Source organism: Podarcis melisellensis (assembly GCF_964234715.1).
Source record: "Podarcis melisellensis genome assembly, chromosome: 8".
Taxonomy (NCBI): Eukaryota; Metazoa; Chordata; class Lepidosauria; order Squamata; family Lacertidae; genus Podarcis; species Podarcis melisellensis.
The window spans coordinates 64,525,672-64,539,265 of record NC_138540.1 but is presented as its reverse complement, the minus strand read 5'-3'; the positions used below and the strand labels follow the sequence as shown (position 1 = coordinate 64,539,265).

General features: G+C 47.6%; 2 protein-coding genes across 3 annotated transcripts in view; one reads left to right on the top strand and one right to left on the bottom strand.

Annotated features, from left to right (window-relative positions):
• The window catches only part of SELENON (selenoprotein N), a 117,070-nt gene that overhangs the window by 26,365 nt on the left and 77,111 nt on the right, over positions 1–13,594 (bottom strand). The gene's annotated exons all lie outside the window — the stretch shown is intronic.
• PAQR7 (progestin and adipoQ receptor family member 7) lies at positions 4,202–11,641 on the top strand. Of its 2 annotated transcripts, none has more exons than XM_081921516.1 (2): positions 4,202–4,369; positions 7,012–11,641. In XM_081921516.1, exon 2 carries the CDS (start codon positions 7,049–7,051, stop codon positions 8,105–8,107), a length of 1,059 nt encoding a protein of 352 aa, XP_081777642.1. In that variant the 5' UTR covers positions 4,202–4,369; positions 7,012–7,048; the 3' UTR covers positions 8,108–11,641. The 2 variants fall into 2 exon arrangements, with proteins under 2 accessions (XP_081777642.1, XP_081777641.1); XM_081921515.1 differs by having other exon boundaries at positions 4,231–4,369; positions 7,031–11,641.

Genomic DNA, 13,594 nt, shown 5'->3' with positions numbered 1-13,594 from the left:
TTTAAAATTTTGGGGTGTCCATACACCCTCAAGCTCCAAAGTCACCATTTTTGCAAACTGCTCTGGGTTCAAGTATAGTGCTTGGGATAAGAGAAAGCTTAGGTGGTGCTGGATATTAAAGAGACTTTATTGTTGAAACATACTGACTTAATACTTTTAAAAGGGAACTTGTGGATCTTGTAAAATGATTGCATTGTAGAGCCTTAAATTGGTTTTGGGAGTTTGGGTGTGGGGAATGATAGCAAAACAATGATCTGAAAGATAGTGTCTGTCAAATAGTGCTTGTTTTGTATCTTAGTGTTGTAAAATGTATTTGCCAGTTGGAGCAACTCCCCCATGTGGCAAAAAATGTAACTACATATTCCCAGTATGGAATTCAATATTCCATTCTGAAGTATGGGCTTGTAATAAATACTTAACATTTCAGTGCACAAAAAACTACTGCAGGCACAATACTTAATTCAGAAAATAAATTATAAATATTTTAAAGAATAGATGGCTTTTCTTCACTTGCAGTACGAAGAACGCCCAACCTAGCTAGTACTGTGTTCATAACCAACCTACTTTGATGAGAGCCACTTAACAGACCTTTTCTCCCCAACTCCCCTCCCCCCCCCAAAAAAAAAGCTTCTGGAATGTTTCATAAGTAGTGTGACTGGTACCAGGTTATTCAAGCTGTATTTTAATGGCATAAATGCGAAATTGCTTCCTGTCCATGTCTCTGTACAGATGTGTGCTTGGTCATTACATCAACATATAAACATTACTCTGTAACCTATTAGATTTAGTCAGCCATCAATAAATAGACATAACTAAATTTGTTTCTTTTCCTTGCTGCCTATAAATAGTAAATACCTTGCCACCGAAAGCGCTTGTGATGCTTTAAAATGGGGGGGGGGCAGAGAAAAATGAATGCTGAATATGTGTGTAATTGCTAACTGGGAAATATTCTTAAAACATATCTCCCAAGTTTTCTTGGAGAAATAGGGTCTCAGTGCATTCCTGCTTACCTCAATGGGACTTGAGGTAAGTGCATCCAGGATAGTCTTGTCACTGTTCTGTTGCTAAGGGCTCCTTAGAACTTTCAATTTGATTTGCTTGCACAAAGCTTAGGTGGCAGTTAGACATCTGGTCTTTATTGAGTACCCCAATTTGCTTGTGGGATTGTCTACATGTCTTACTGTTCATTGATTCCCCACCCCACACTTCTCGGAGCATTTCCCCCTCACTTAAAACAAGGGTTTTTTTAATGAAAATTGATGCACTAGGGTGACAGACCACAGTTGTCCAAAGCTAAAGTTCTTGTATGTGCTTGAATCACTCCTGCAAAATAGTGGCAAGTCTGGAGGCACACAAACTCCCATAGTCTGGAATAATTCAGTATTTTGCATCACTTGTCCTCTAGCTATGCACCAGATGGAAATATCTTGCTTAACAGACCTCGTGCAGGTAAAAAGTTTGTTTGATACCAAAGTTCACAAGGTAATGATGAAGAAACATACCAGTTGACATGGCTTTCTGGTACTTTCTGCTGTCAAGTCCTGAGTGCAGAGACTAGAAATGGGTAAATTAATTAATATAACTATTTACTGTAGTTGAGACTCAAATACTTTGGCCGCCTCATGAGAAGAGAAGACTCCCTGGAAAAGAACCTGATGTTGGGAAAGGGGGCACAAGGAGAAGGGAATGACAGAGGACGAGATGTTTGACCAAACTGCGGGAGGCAGTGGAAGACAGGAGTGCCTGGCGTGCTCTGGTCCATGAGGTCACAAAGAGTCAGACACGACTAAACAACAAATATAACAGCACAATGCAGCTGCCATCTGAAGGGATGAGCCAGGCATGCAGGAGAGGCTGCTCTGAAAAAAGCACAAGCAGGGTTTTAAAACTTAATGGGGCAAATAAGCAGTGGCTTAATTCTCTACCCCAATGAATAAGAATTTTTATTTTGTGGACCACCCCGAGATCTTTGATGAAAGACTGTATATAAATAAATATAGGTAAAGGTATAGGTACCCCTACCCGTTTGGGCCAGTCTTGCCAGACTCGGGTTGTGTGCTCATCTCACTCTATTGGCCAGGAGCCAGCGTTGTCCGCAGACACTTCCGGGTCACGTGGCCAGCATGACAAGCTGCATCTGGTTTGCCAGCGCAGCACACGGAACGCCGTTTACCTTCCCGCTGGTAAGCGGTCCCTATTTATCTACTTGCACCCGGAGGTGCTTTCGAACTGCTAGGTTGGCAGGTGCTGGGACCGAACGACGGGAGCGCACCCCGCTGCGGGGATTCGAACCGCCAACCATGCGATCGGCAAGTCCTAGGCGCTGAGGTTTTACCCATAGCGCCACCCACGTCCCATATAAATAAATATAAATAAAATATTAAAGGTGTGTACTGTGGGTGGTGGAAGAGTATTGAGAAGTTTTCAAAACTTCTAAATGATTAATAGCTGTTCATATGGTCCAACACTATATACAGCTTAGTGTGCCTTTGCTAGCAGCCATTTGGACTTGTAACAGATTTTGCATTATTCATTACTTCAGATTTAGCTTGCTATCTAGTTAGTAAAATATCAATGAATTCCAAACTGGGCAAATAAGATTACCAGTATGCAGTACACATTGATATTCAAACGGTTGTAGCACATAAATGCAGGTAAACAATGTTTGATAGCATAAAACTCAGAAGAAGTGAAATTCATACAACTTATTTAATAGTATGATTTTTCCCATAATGGCTTTGCCATGGGATAGGGGGAAAGACTAAATTAGCCGTTGGGTGAATCAAAAGGTGGATTTCCCTTGTGCAGCATTTCCCAAACAGCCTGCTGGGTGTTGGGCACGGGAAATGCGTGGCATGGGACTTTGCTAGACTTGAGTTGGCCAAAAATGTTTTCTGCAGGGATTGGCTGTGAAAAGTTTCTCACACAAGTAGGTCACAGCTGCTTCAGCCATGCATTTACTCCATTCCAAGTGAGTGTAGTTTAGGGAACAAGGCCTCCTGAACCTACTTGGGGTTTGTGCTGGGCCTAATTTGGCCTGTGCCCCATAACTTTTCCACACCTGTCTTAGCATGAAAGCATAGGATCTATGAAAGATGACTGTGGCTGCTTTGTTCCCTGGTCCTTTGCTGTTGTGCTAAGGTACGATTTGGTTTAGTGTGTTGTCTGAACCTGGGCTCCTGGTTTAGCTTTCCTGGACAAACCTTGCAGTTAGTCTAGGGAGGGAGAAAAACAGTGGGTCTGGACGTGGGTGTAGCCAGGGTTTGTGGGGGAGGGCAGCGCTTCAGTTAGCTATGTATTTTTATTGATTTGGGGAGGGGCAGCTACCCCCTGCCCCCTCTTGGCTACGCCCATGGGTCTGGATAAGTTGACACAGAGTGATGCAACAGCAAAAACCAATGAGAAGCAAAGCAGTCATTTTCTGGGAGTCCCTACACTGGTGAATTTCTGCTAAGGCAGAAGGTTGGTGGTTGGAGCCCACTCAAGGATGGTGGTGGGCAGAATTCCTGCATTGCAGGGGGTTGGACTAGATGGCCCTTGGGGTCCCTTCCTACTCTCCAATTCTATGATTCTTTGCTGCTTCCCATTGGGGTCCATGTAAACATAAAGCGGAAAGAAGCTGCCCAGGACCCAGAGGAACAGTGCAGGATCCTAGTGCAGAGTCCAATGGGTTGGCAGGCATTGGACTAGGCTTCCTCAACCTCTGCCCTCCAGATGTTTTGAAACTACAATTCCCATCATCCCTGACCACTGGTCCTGCTAGCTAGGGATCATGGGAGTTGTAAGCCAAAAAACATCTGGAGGGCTGAGGTTGAGGACGCCTGCAATGGACCATCTCAGGTTATCTCCTCCATGCCTTATGGCAGCTCATGTTTTGCAATAGGGGCGATTGGGGATAAGGACACGGAGAACGGGGCTCCTCTGCCTTTAATGACTGCACAGAGGATGGAATTTTTTGCATATGAGGCGAGAAAAGCTGCGCTTCCCGGGATTCCCCACATGCATCTTCCCTCGGCGTCTGAGGGAGGGAAACGCAGCATGCACGTCCCCTTCCTGCAGCTTCCGCATTGGGGCTCCCCCCCCCCCCGCGCGCCTTTCTCCCGCCCGGCGCTACTTTCGGGTGTCGGCTGCAACCTCCAGGGGGCGCAGCGCCTCGTTGGTCCGAAGTCTTCGGCGGCGCTTCTGTTTGGTTTCTGCCTGCAGCTGCGTGGGAAAAAGCAAAACAGACGAGGCGGGTCTCTTGGGGAGAGGCGGCTGTTGCCGCAGAGGGGCGGCCTTGCCCGGCTAGGCTGGGTCGGCGCCTCTCTCTTTTTACTCTTCCTTCGGCGCTTTCAGACGAGCATCCTCAGGAAGAAGCTGCTGGCGATCGGTAAGGGGGGGGCACCGGAGTGAGAAAATGGGGGGTCCCCCTTCTTTAAAGGGACAAGATGCCCAGTGCGACGGGACTGTGCAGTAATAGAGCAAACCGGGAATGAGAGATTTCTGCGGGGAGCAATTATTTGCATAATGCAACGCGAGTCCGGGAGGCGTTTAAAGAAACTAAGGAAAGTGCGCGCGCTTTTGAGTTAAGGTGGGTGGGGGCAGTTTCCTTTGCTCCCCAATCCTATGCATGCTTGCTTTAGAAGTAAAACCCCAGAGACATCAGGCGGCACTTACTCTCGAGCAAGTGTGCACAGGATCACGGTTTCCTTTGCAGCTTGGCTACTCTTCGGAATAAACCCCACACAGCTCACGAGGACTTGCTCCAGAGTAAACGTGCATAGGATTAGTCTGCAAGCTTTTACCGGCTCAAACTTTTTAACATCTTGGTAGTTCGTAAGAAAAGTTGGTCAGTTTAAACTATGGGGCGATCAGGGAGCTTCCCTAAGAGGAGGGAGCGCGGGTGGGGAGACCAGTTTTTCTTCTAAAATGGGCGTGAGGTTTTTTTTCCTGGGTTTAGGGCTATAAAATGGGGCAATCAGCTTGTGGATCTTTCCATTGCTGGCGGGGTGTGTATACCTTGCTTGGGAAAAGAGCGTCGGTCAGCCAGTGTATATGGCTTATTTAAAAAAGAGAAAGTGTTTCACAACTTTAAAATATGGAACCAAACGTTTGAGTACAGGGAGAGGCAAAGCAAGTCAGGGCTTGCAAATGTTGGGTGAGGTGTTAAAGAGAATGCGAAGTCTCGCAGGCATCTTTATTTTTAAAAGAAAGAAGAGGTGGTATTGGAATTTCTGAATGCAGGAAAATAAACAAGTTCTCACATGGATTCCGGCTTAAGCAGCTGCTTACGGGTCCGCTCCTATATAGACAATTCAAACCCCGCCTTCATCCCTTTGCATTATATAACAATGGGGTTCTGTTATGTATCCAGGCTGTTGGGTTGTGGGGGAAAACTGGGAGGAGGTTGCTATTAGTGCTGTTGGCAGCCTGTGGGAGAATTGGAAGTCTAATGATCATCAGACTTTCAGCTGATTCAAAGACTGACACGCGCATATTCCCTCATGTTACTTTCATTGTCTCAAAAAAGTCACCTATCACTGAATAAGCAGGATGTCTTGCTCTTTTTAGCAGAGTTGGTGTAGTGAGGTGACTTGGCCGTTTTATTTTTGTAAGCATATTTAACAGTAACAGGTACACAGCCTCAATCTACAAGGCCTGCTCAGAAGTGCTGAGGAACAGCCACTCTTGGGGTGGCAGGTGGCGAAATCAGTTAGTAGTTGAAGGGAGAGCCAGCCCTTCACCTGAAACTTTGCTGGGCACCCTGTTGGGAAAGGGGGCTTCAAGGTTTCAGAGAGAAGGCTCCCTTCAGCTGCCACCTAATCACTCTCACTACATCCATCCTGACTTAAGACTGCTAAATTGCCTGCCTTGGTATTTAGTCAGGTTCTGGCTCCCCATGGCTTGATTCAGAATAGAAGAGAGCCTGGCATTTTCCCTCTGAGCACTGCAAAAAAAACCCCAAGTTTGTTATGTTAAGATAGTGATCTCAGCCAGACGAAACTTTGGCTAGGAGGGGGTGTTAGGAATTCTGACCAAGCCCATCTTTGGCAACAGATGAAAAAAACGCCTTTGACCAGAAGGCGTTTCCTGGAAGGAGGAGGTTGAGCGGGTTGCAGTTTAATGGTGGTGGAAATCAGGGCCAGGCAATGCTTTTCTTGTTGATTAACAACCAGCTGGCCAGAATCCCGTATCCCCAGTGTTCTTCTTCCTCTACCATGATTTGATTGCTCAAGTCAACCCAATGGCTTAATTATTGTGTATTGACTACAAAAAGGCACACCTGCAATCCATGGCTTTTTCTTGGTTTATGAACTTTGCTTTGCTTAACGTTAATAATGGCTTAGCTTTATTTGTCAACTAGGCCACTAAGTTTAGTCTGCAAACAGTGGACCACTGATAAGCTGCTGTTGCGCTTCTCTGCCTGACAGTCTGCCCACGGTGTGCCTCCTCGCAAGCTCATTCTCAGCTTCTCAACTCTTGCCTTGCAAAAGTGATTGATGTAATCAAAGCAGGAGTGAAAAACCGTTACATAGATTCATGTTATAATACTGCCCACATAGTTTACACCTTTCCCTCCTTACTCTAAAGGGAATAGCTCCTTTTTGCAAGGCCAATTCCAGCCACATTTCATTTCAGAAGCAAGACCCACTTCCTTCAAAGGGTCTTGTTTGCAGCTAAGTATCAGAGCCAGGCAGTGCAATTCCTCTGCATGTTTACTTATAAGTTGCCTCACTTTGCTCAAAGGGGCTTCCTCCTACTGCGCCTAGGATTGTACGCTAACAGTCTACAGTCTAACCATGACTGCTCAGAACTCAGCCTTATTGACTGCAGTGGGGCTTACTCCCAGGTAAGTAGGGTTAGGATTACACTGCTGAGCTTCTCCTCTGTTCCCCAAGCAGCCGTCTGCTATCCCAATTCCCCCTGTTCCCCCAGTGGCTCCCGTTTCAACCACTGTCAATTACTGCATCCATTGTTTCAAAATGCAAACCAACACAAACCCAACTCTGCTTCCTCTTTTCTTCCTGAAAGGGGTTGTTTTGCTCTGCAGGGCCTGCCCATTCCTGCCATGGCAACGATCGTGTCCGAAAAGCTCAGCCGCCTCTTCATCAGTGCCCAGCACGTCTGGAAAGTCCCTCGACTGCTGGAGGAGGCCCTCCCCTCAGCCTCCTGCACGGTGGAGGCATCAGACGTGCCCCGGCTTTTCCAGAAGCCCTACATCCATGCCGGCTACCGGCCCCTCAACCAGACCTGGAAGTTCTACTTCCTCTCGCTTTTCCAGCGGCACAACGAGGCCGTCAATGTCTGGACGCATCTGGTGGCCGCCTTGGTCCTGGTGGTGAGGTTCTGGCGGCTCTCGCAGGCGGTGGACTTCCTAGGTGATCCTCACACGCAGCCCCTCTTTGTCATCGCCGCCTCCTCGGTCATCTACGCAACCTTCAGCACCCTGGCACACCTCCTGCAGGCCAAGTCTGAGTTCTGGCACTGTGCATTTTTCTTCCTGGACTACGTGGGCGTAGCCACATACCAGTACAGCAGTGCTCTGGTGCATTACTATTACGCCATTGAGCCCGAGTGGCACACAAGGGTTGCGGGCTTCTACATCCCGGGAGCCATTTTGCTTGCCTGGCTCTCGTGCGCCGGCTCCTGCTATGCCAAATACAGGAGCCCTCACCTCTCTTCCCTGCGGGGCAGGCTCTGCCAGGAAATGCCCTCTGCCCTGGCGTACGCCTTGGACATCAGCCCGGTGCTGCACCGCATCTACGTCTCCCCTTCCTCCGGACTCACAGACGTGGCCGTTTTATACCACAAGTGCCACGTCCTCTTTTTCCTGATTGCGGCCTTCTTCTTTGCCTACCCCTACCCCGAAAAGTGGTTTCCCGGCAAGTGCCACTTTGTGGGCCAGGGGCACCAGATCTTCCACGTCTTCCTGATGCTTTGCACCCTCACCCAGGTGGAGGCGGTGCTTCTGGATTACGAAACGAGGCGGCCCATCTACTCACGGCTCCACGGTGACCTGGCTCCACTTTTTTCTTCCCTATGCCTTTTCGTGGCGTCCATCTGCTTCTTTACGGCCCTCCTCATGACTGCCAGAGTGCAGCGCAAACTGCATCGGAAAGAGGAGTGAGAAGGACAGAGTGGGGGAACAGAGGGTGGGTGGGTGTTGATCTGCCAGTTTCCTTGTTCTTGCTTTGGGTGTGCCTGTGTCACTGTAATTCAGAGGACTGGACATTTTTGCCTGGCACAACTGGTGTTTCTTCCTATGGTTAAGAGCACGTCACTCGCTCACTTTTGGGTTGCTTACTACATCCGAGCAGCAGCGAGGTTGGGTCAGATATTGCACCAGAAAGGAAGTGACATGAGCACAGCCATCTTGTGGGAGGAAGAGGCCTGCTTCCTGGATGCAATAGGACTTTCCAGGAGGTGGTTCTGTTTCCCCCTGCCTCCCCTTTGAAGGAGACAGTTACTCATACACTTAATATGTCTTCCCTTCTGGTCTTCTCAGTGGTGGAAGAGTTCCAGGAGAGATGGACGAAGCCTAGCACCAGGTCCATACTTGACTAGGTGGGAGGGTCCTTCAAGCATCAACAGCCTCTGGGCACATGCCAACTTTGCTCCATGCCAAAGCCATCCCTCGATGCTCGTTCGGCATGCCTGACCTATGCAGTCACAGACCCCATGGTGCATCTCCACAGATGCAGGGGGAAGGGACCCTAGCAAGGTTGGGTCAGACTGTGGTGCCTTCATAGCTTGCCTTCTGGCTTTCCACAAGGTAGGGGTGTCCCAGAGAAAAATATCATTCCTGTCAGGTGCAACAACAATCATCCAGCTAGTTGGGAAGCTGCCATGTTTACGTGCCTTAAGGAGTGGAACCCCATAACCCTTTGGATGGGGTAAAGCCGAATGGTAATATTTGGAGTAAAATTCACCTTAGTAATTTAGGTGAATGTGATGCATCCAGGGAAAAATGAGTGTCTTGTATGTGTTTATCTAGAGTAGGGCTGGCTTTTGTGGCTGGATTTTAAAAGTAAAATGAACACACACACACACGGTTAGGCCAAAGGACCAATTAAAGCAGGGCTGGGGACCCTTTTTTATCTTGAAGGTTGAATTCCATTCTGGGCAACCTTCCCGGGCCAGAGACAAAAGTGGGCATCCTTTGTACAGGATGGTAATTCCTAACCACCCACACCCCTCTGTCCTCCATCCAGGCAAGCAAAGAGGCATTATTTGAGTTCAGTGACATGTTTCAGCCAACCAAAGACACTCAAGGAGGATGCAAAGCTCAGCTGGCAATGGGTGTAGCTTAGGAGTGCATATGGCCTGGTGACAGTCCAGGGGGCTGGATAGGGAGGCCTACAGGGCCACGTTCAGCCCCCAGGCCTGACATTCCCCATCCCTGATCTAAAGCAACATTCTGTCTCCAGCAGGAACACAGGAAGCTGCCATACTAGGCCAGGTCATGTGACCATCTACCCCAGGATTTACGCTGACTGGCAGCTGCGCTTTTTCACTGGAGGCAGGCAGGATTCGACCTGTGACCTACTGCCCTCTGCTCTGCCGCTGAGCACATGTTCCATCCCCAACCAGAGATGCCTGTAAAGCTCTCTGGTGGGGTGTTTTGGGGATAGCACTTCCCTGAACACCAGGGTGTACTTTGCCTGGAGGTGCCAGCTCAGTTGGTGAAGCATGAGACTCTTAATCCCAGGGCTGTGGGTTCGAGCTCCACGTTGGGCAAAAAGGTTCCTGCATTGCAGGGGGATGGACTAAATGTTCCTCGTGGTCTCTTCCAACTCTACGATTCTATGGTTTGCAAGCCTGTGTGTGTCTTGTTTTAAAAGACCGTCTGTGCTTGTGACCATTGAGAAATCTTGTGCCGATAAATCCCCATGTTAATCATGCAGTTGATGAAAAAAGGCTTCTCCTTCTTCATTTAAAGCAGCGGTGGCTCACCTGTAACCCTCCAGGTGTTACTGGAATTCCATCAGCCCCAGCCAGCAATAGTCAGTGATAAGGGCAGCTTTAGTGCAACAACAGTCAGAAGACAGTAGGTCAGTCACCACTGGTTTAAAGGCATTTAACATCAGGAAGAGCCTATGAACATTTCATAGAATTGGAGAGTTGGAAGGGATCTCAAGGGTCATCTAGTCCAACCCCCTGCAATGCAGGAATCTCAGCTAAAGCATCCATGACAGATGGCCATCCAACCTCTACTTAAAAATCTCCAAGGAAGGAGAGTCCACCACCTTCCAAGGGAGTCCATTCCGCTGTTGAACAGCTCTTGCTGACAGAACATTCTTTCTGTTATTTAGTCTCCTTTCTTTTAACTTGAAGTCATTGGTTCAAGTTCTACCCTCCAGAATAGGACAAAATTCCATCTTCCATGTGACAGCCCTTTAGATATTTGAAGATGGCTGTCAAATCTCCTCTCAGTCTCCTCTTTTCCAGGATAAACATACCCAGCTCCTTCGACTGTTCCTCATAAGGCTTGGTTTCCAGACCCTTGATCGTCTCTGTTGCCCTTCTCTGCACACGTTCCAGATTGTCAACATCCTCCTTAATTTGCTCAGAGGTAGGCTCTGTTGTATCCAGTAGGGCTCCTGACTCCCAAGTAAGCATTCATAGACTTGCAGCCTAAAGGGGCTGATAATGTTGCACTTCAGTGCCCCAAGCAAGTTTGTAGAAATACTCCTGACTACCGGTGGCATGTGGCAAGACGACAAGGCCTTGTGCCTTGAGACAGTCTGTGGCCACCCACCTGGTTGGAATCTTCATTGCTTTTCAAAATGCAGCCATCTGATTTGACTTCACCCTGTCGGAAGAGTTGTGTGGATTGGCACTCATGAGCTTCCTTAAAGGGGTGGGGTGGGCTTCGTTGGAAATGGGGTGCTCTTCAAACCTCTTAAATCAAAGGTGTGGCTTTTAGCTGGCTTGAGTCTTGCTTTCAGTCGGACTAAAAAGCCCTTGCTTTTAAAGTAGACCTCTCGGAAGAGTGCCACTTCAGAATACCTGGTGGAATTGCTTCTTCAAGTTATTTCTGGTGCTTAAAAGTGAGGGGGAGGGGAGAAACCCCTCGGGACACAGAAATGTGGCATCATTCTAGACTATAGTTAGCAGAGAAGATGAAGAGGGGTTAGGAGCAAAAGCCCCATGGGCTGCATGGCATTATTTTGAAGGCTGCCCTGTGTGTGTTGGGGGGTTGTTGTTTATATCTCAACACAGCCACTTTTGGTCTTGTACAACATTTTGGAAAGATGATCTTAATCTCTTCAAATGGCCATACTCAATCATGAACATTTTTTAAATTTAAAGAACAAAACCTATCATGTTAGGGAGCAAATTGGTCCAGAACATGCTCCTTTCCCACATGGCAGTGATTTCTCTCTGGGGAAGCAACATGCTCCCACATTGAAATTCTAAAGTGGTATCCTTTCAAGAGAGATATACCAGATATACACCATTTCTGAATGTGTTTGGTGTTCACCTAATGAATATGATGCACCTTAGAGTTTCATATAAAGGAAATTTCAGGGAGTTGTGCAGAATTTTGCAGGAACTAAGGCTGGGAAGGTCATGTTTTTCCTGTCTGTCTGATATTTTATACGTTTTAATGGGCCTGTTTCTGCCATTTGTTTCTATAAAGCAATTTTCACAAGCCAAATGTTTTATAGTCTTCTGTCTCGTTCATCCCCACAGCAACCCTTTCGACAGCAGCATAACTAGGAATCGTCTGTAGAGACAACTTTGATAGGGGTGCAAAATTAGTTACCAGTAGTTACAAACACATATTGATGTTTCCTTCCGGGTTTCTCTCCTCTCAACTGGCATTGTGACCATTGGACATTCTCATTCCTGATATGCTCTTGTGGGAGGAGGGTCTTCCCTTTCCTATCCTCTATGATCTTTCACCCTGAAGTATTTTTGTACTTCTGCAAACCTTGGGGTTCCCTCAAGTCTTCTGCTACCTCTTTCTTGTACATGGATGGTTAGGACCAACATGGACCCATGGAATTCATGGATGAGAACCAACACGAACTGCCTGGACACTGGATACAGAAGGGATGGTTATAATAATGTCATGCTTTGCAAGAATTAAACTTGTTTCCAAAGTAGTATATTTATTTCTGAAAGTAGTGTTGCATGGCACCCCAGTCTCTAAAACAGTGCGGGATTCCAGGGTTCATTTTTCCTTGGGAAATGAGGCACAGTGGAGAACATGGTGTCTTTGTGATATATGAAATGTGGTTTATTTATACAGTGGTACCTCTGGTTGCGAATGCCTCTGGTTGTGCACGCTGCAGGTTACGAGCTCCGGTAACCCAGAAGTAGCCGCTCCCAGTTGCAAACTGTGCCCCAGGATGCGAGCAGAAATCAAGAGGCGCGCTTTTGCTAATGGCGCCTCATGTTATGAGTGGTTTCTGGTTACGAATGGACCTCCAGAACCAGAGGTACCACTGTACATATACTGTATATGACCTGAGCCTACAAAGGAGGGGTTCAAAGCACTACACTCCAAGAGAGTCCTTTCTCTCCCATTGCTGCAACCTTATAATTCAAACAGGCAGTCCACATTGTGCTCCAGCTCCTCTCTCCAACTTGCTGCAACAAACTGGAACCTTTTCTGCTAGGGCAAATCATCACCACTGCAACCTTAAACAACTGCTCTCCTTTTGTCTCTGCTCACTATCTTAGGGCGGGGCTGGAACAGGGTCTTTGCTTTGCTGATAGCCCATTTCCTTGGCTTTGTTCTCTGTTAATGACCTATTTCTCAGGCAATCTCCTGACACAGTAAGCTGAGTCCAGCTGTTAAGAATCTGACTTCTAGTGATTCTTCAAGCATTGATTAAATTCTAACACTTACTAAATTCATGAACTATGGGAGTCTGACACCCATAAACTCTGGTACCCACAAACTCATAACTTTCATTTCTTCCCCTGAGAGTGGATTTCAAGGAAGACAACTTAGCAACACCACTGTTTTAAAACAAAAATGCAGTTAAGCGAAATGACAAATACCGGTAATTATCCAGCAGCGGTAACAAAGCTTACCAGCAACCAAACTAAGGGAATCCAGAAGCGACTGAAATCAACAAACAGTTCTGTGAAAGGCAGACCTAAGGAAGGCAATTTTGACCTGCCATTTGACTCTCCCAATTTGTGGTCAGCTGTGTCTTTTTAGGGGGGTGGAGGTGTCACAATCTGGCCGCTGGTGAGGAAAAGTCTCCGCAGGGTCTCCCACAATGCTTGCAGTGTGCAGGCAGCTTTCTGAGGAGGGAAATATTCCTGCATACAGTAGATGAGAAGCAGATCCAACATCTGGCCCTGGCACCTTGGCAGAGCCCCCTCACACTGCTGCCTGCATGGCCTCCGCCCCCCCCCCCCCGCTTGCAGGGAAGACCTAGGTATAGCAGTCATCATTCAGCTGGGGGCTGCCATTTTGCTTTGCTGGAATGCTTCAGGCAGTCCAGAGCATTGCGAGGGAGGAATTATAAAACTGTAGACTTGGAAGGGCCGTTGAGGGTCATCTTGTTCCACCCCCTGCATTGCAGGAATCTCAACTAAAGCATCCAGGACTGTTGGCCGTCTAATTTCTGCTTTAAAGCCTCCAATGAGT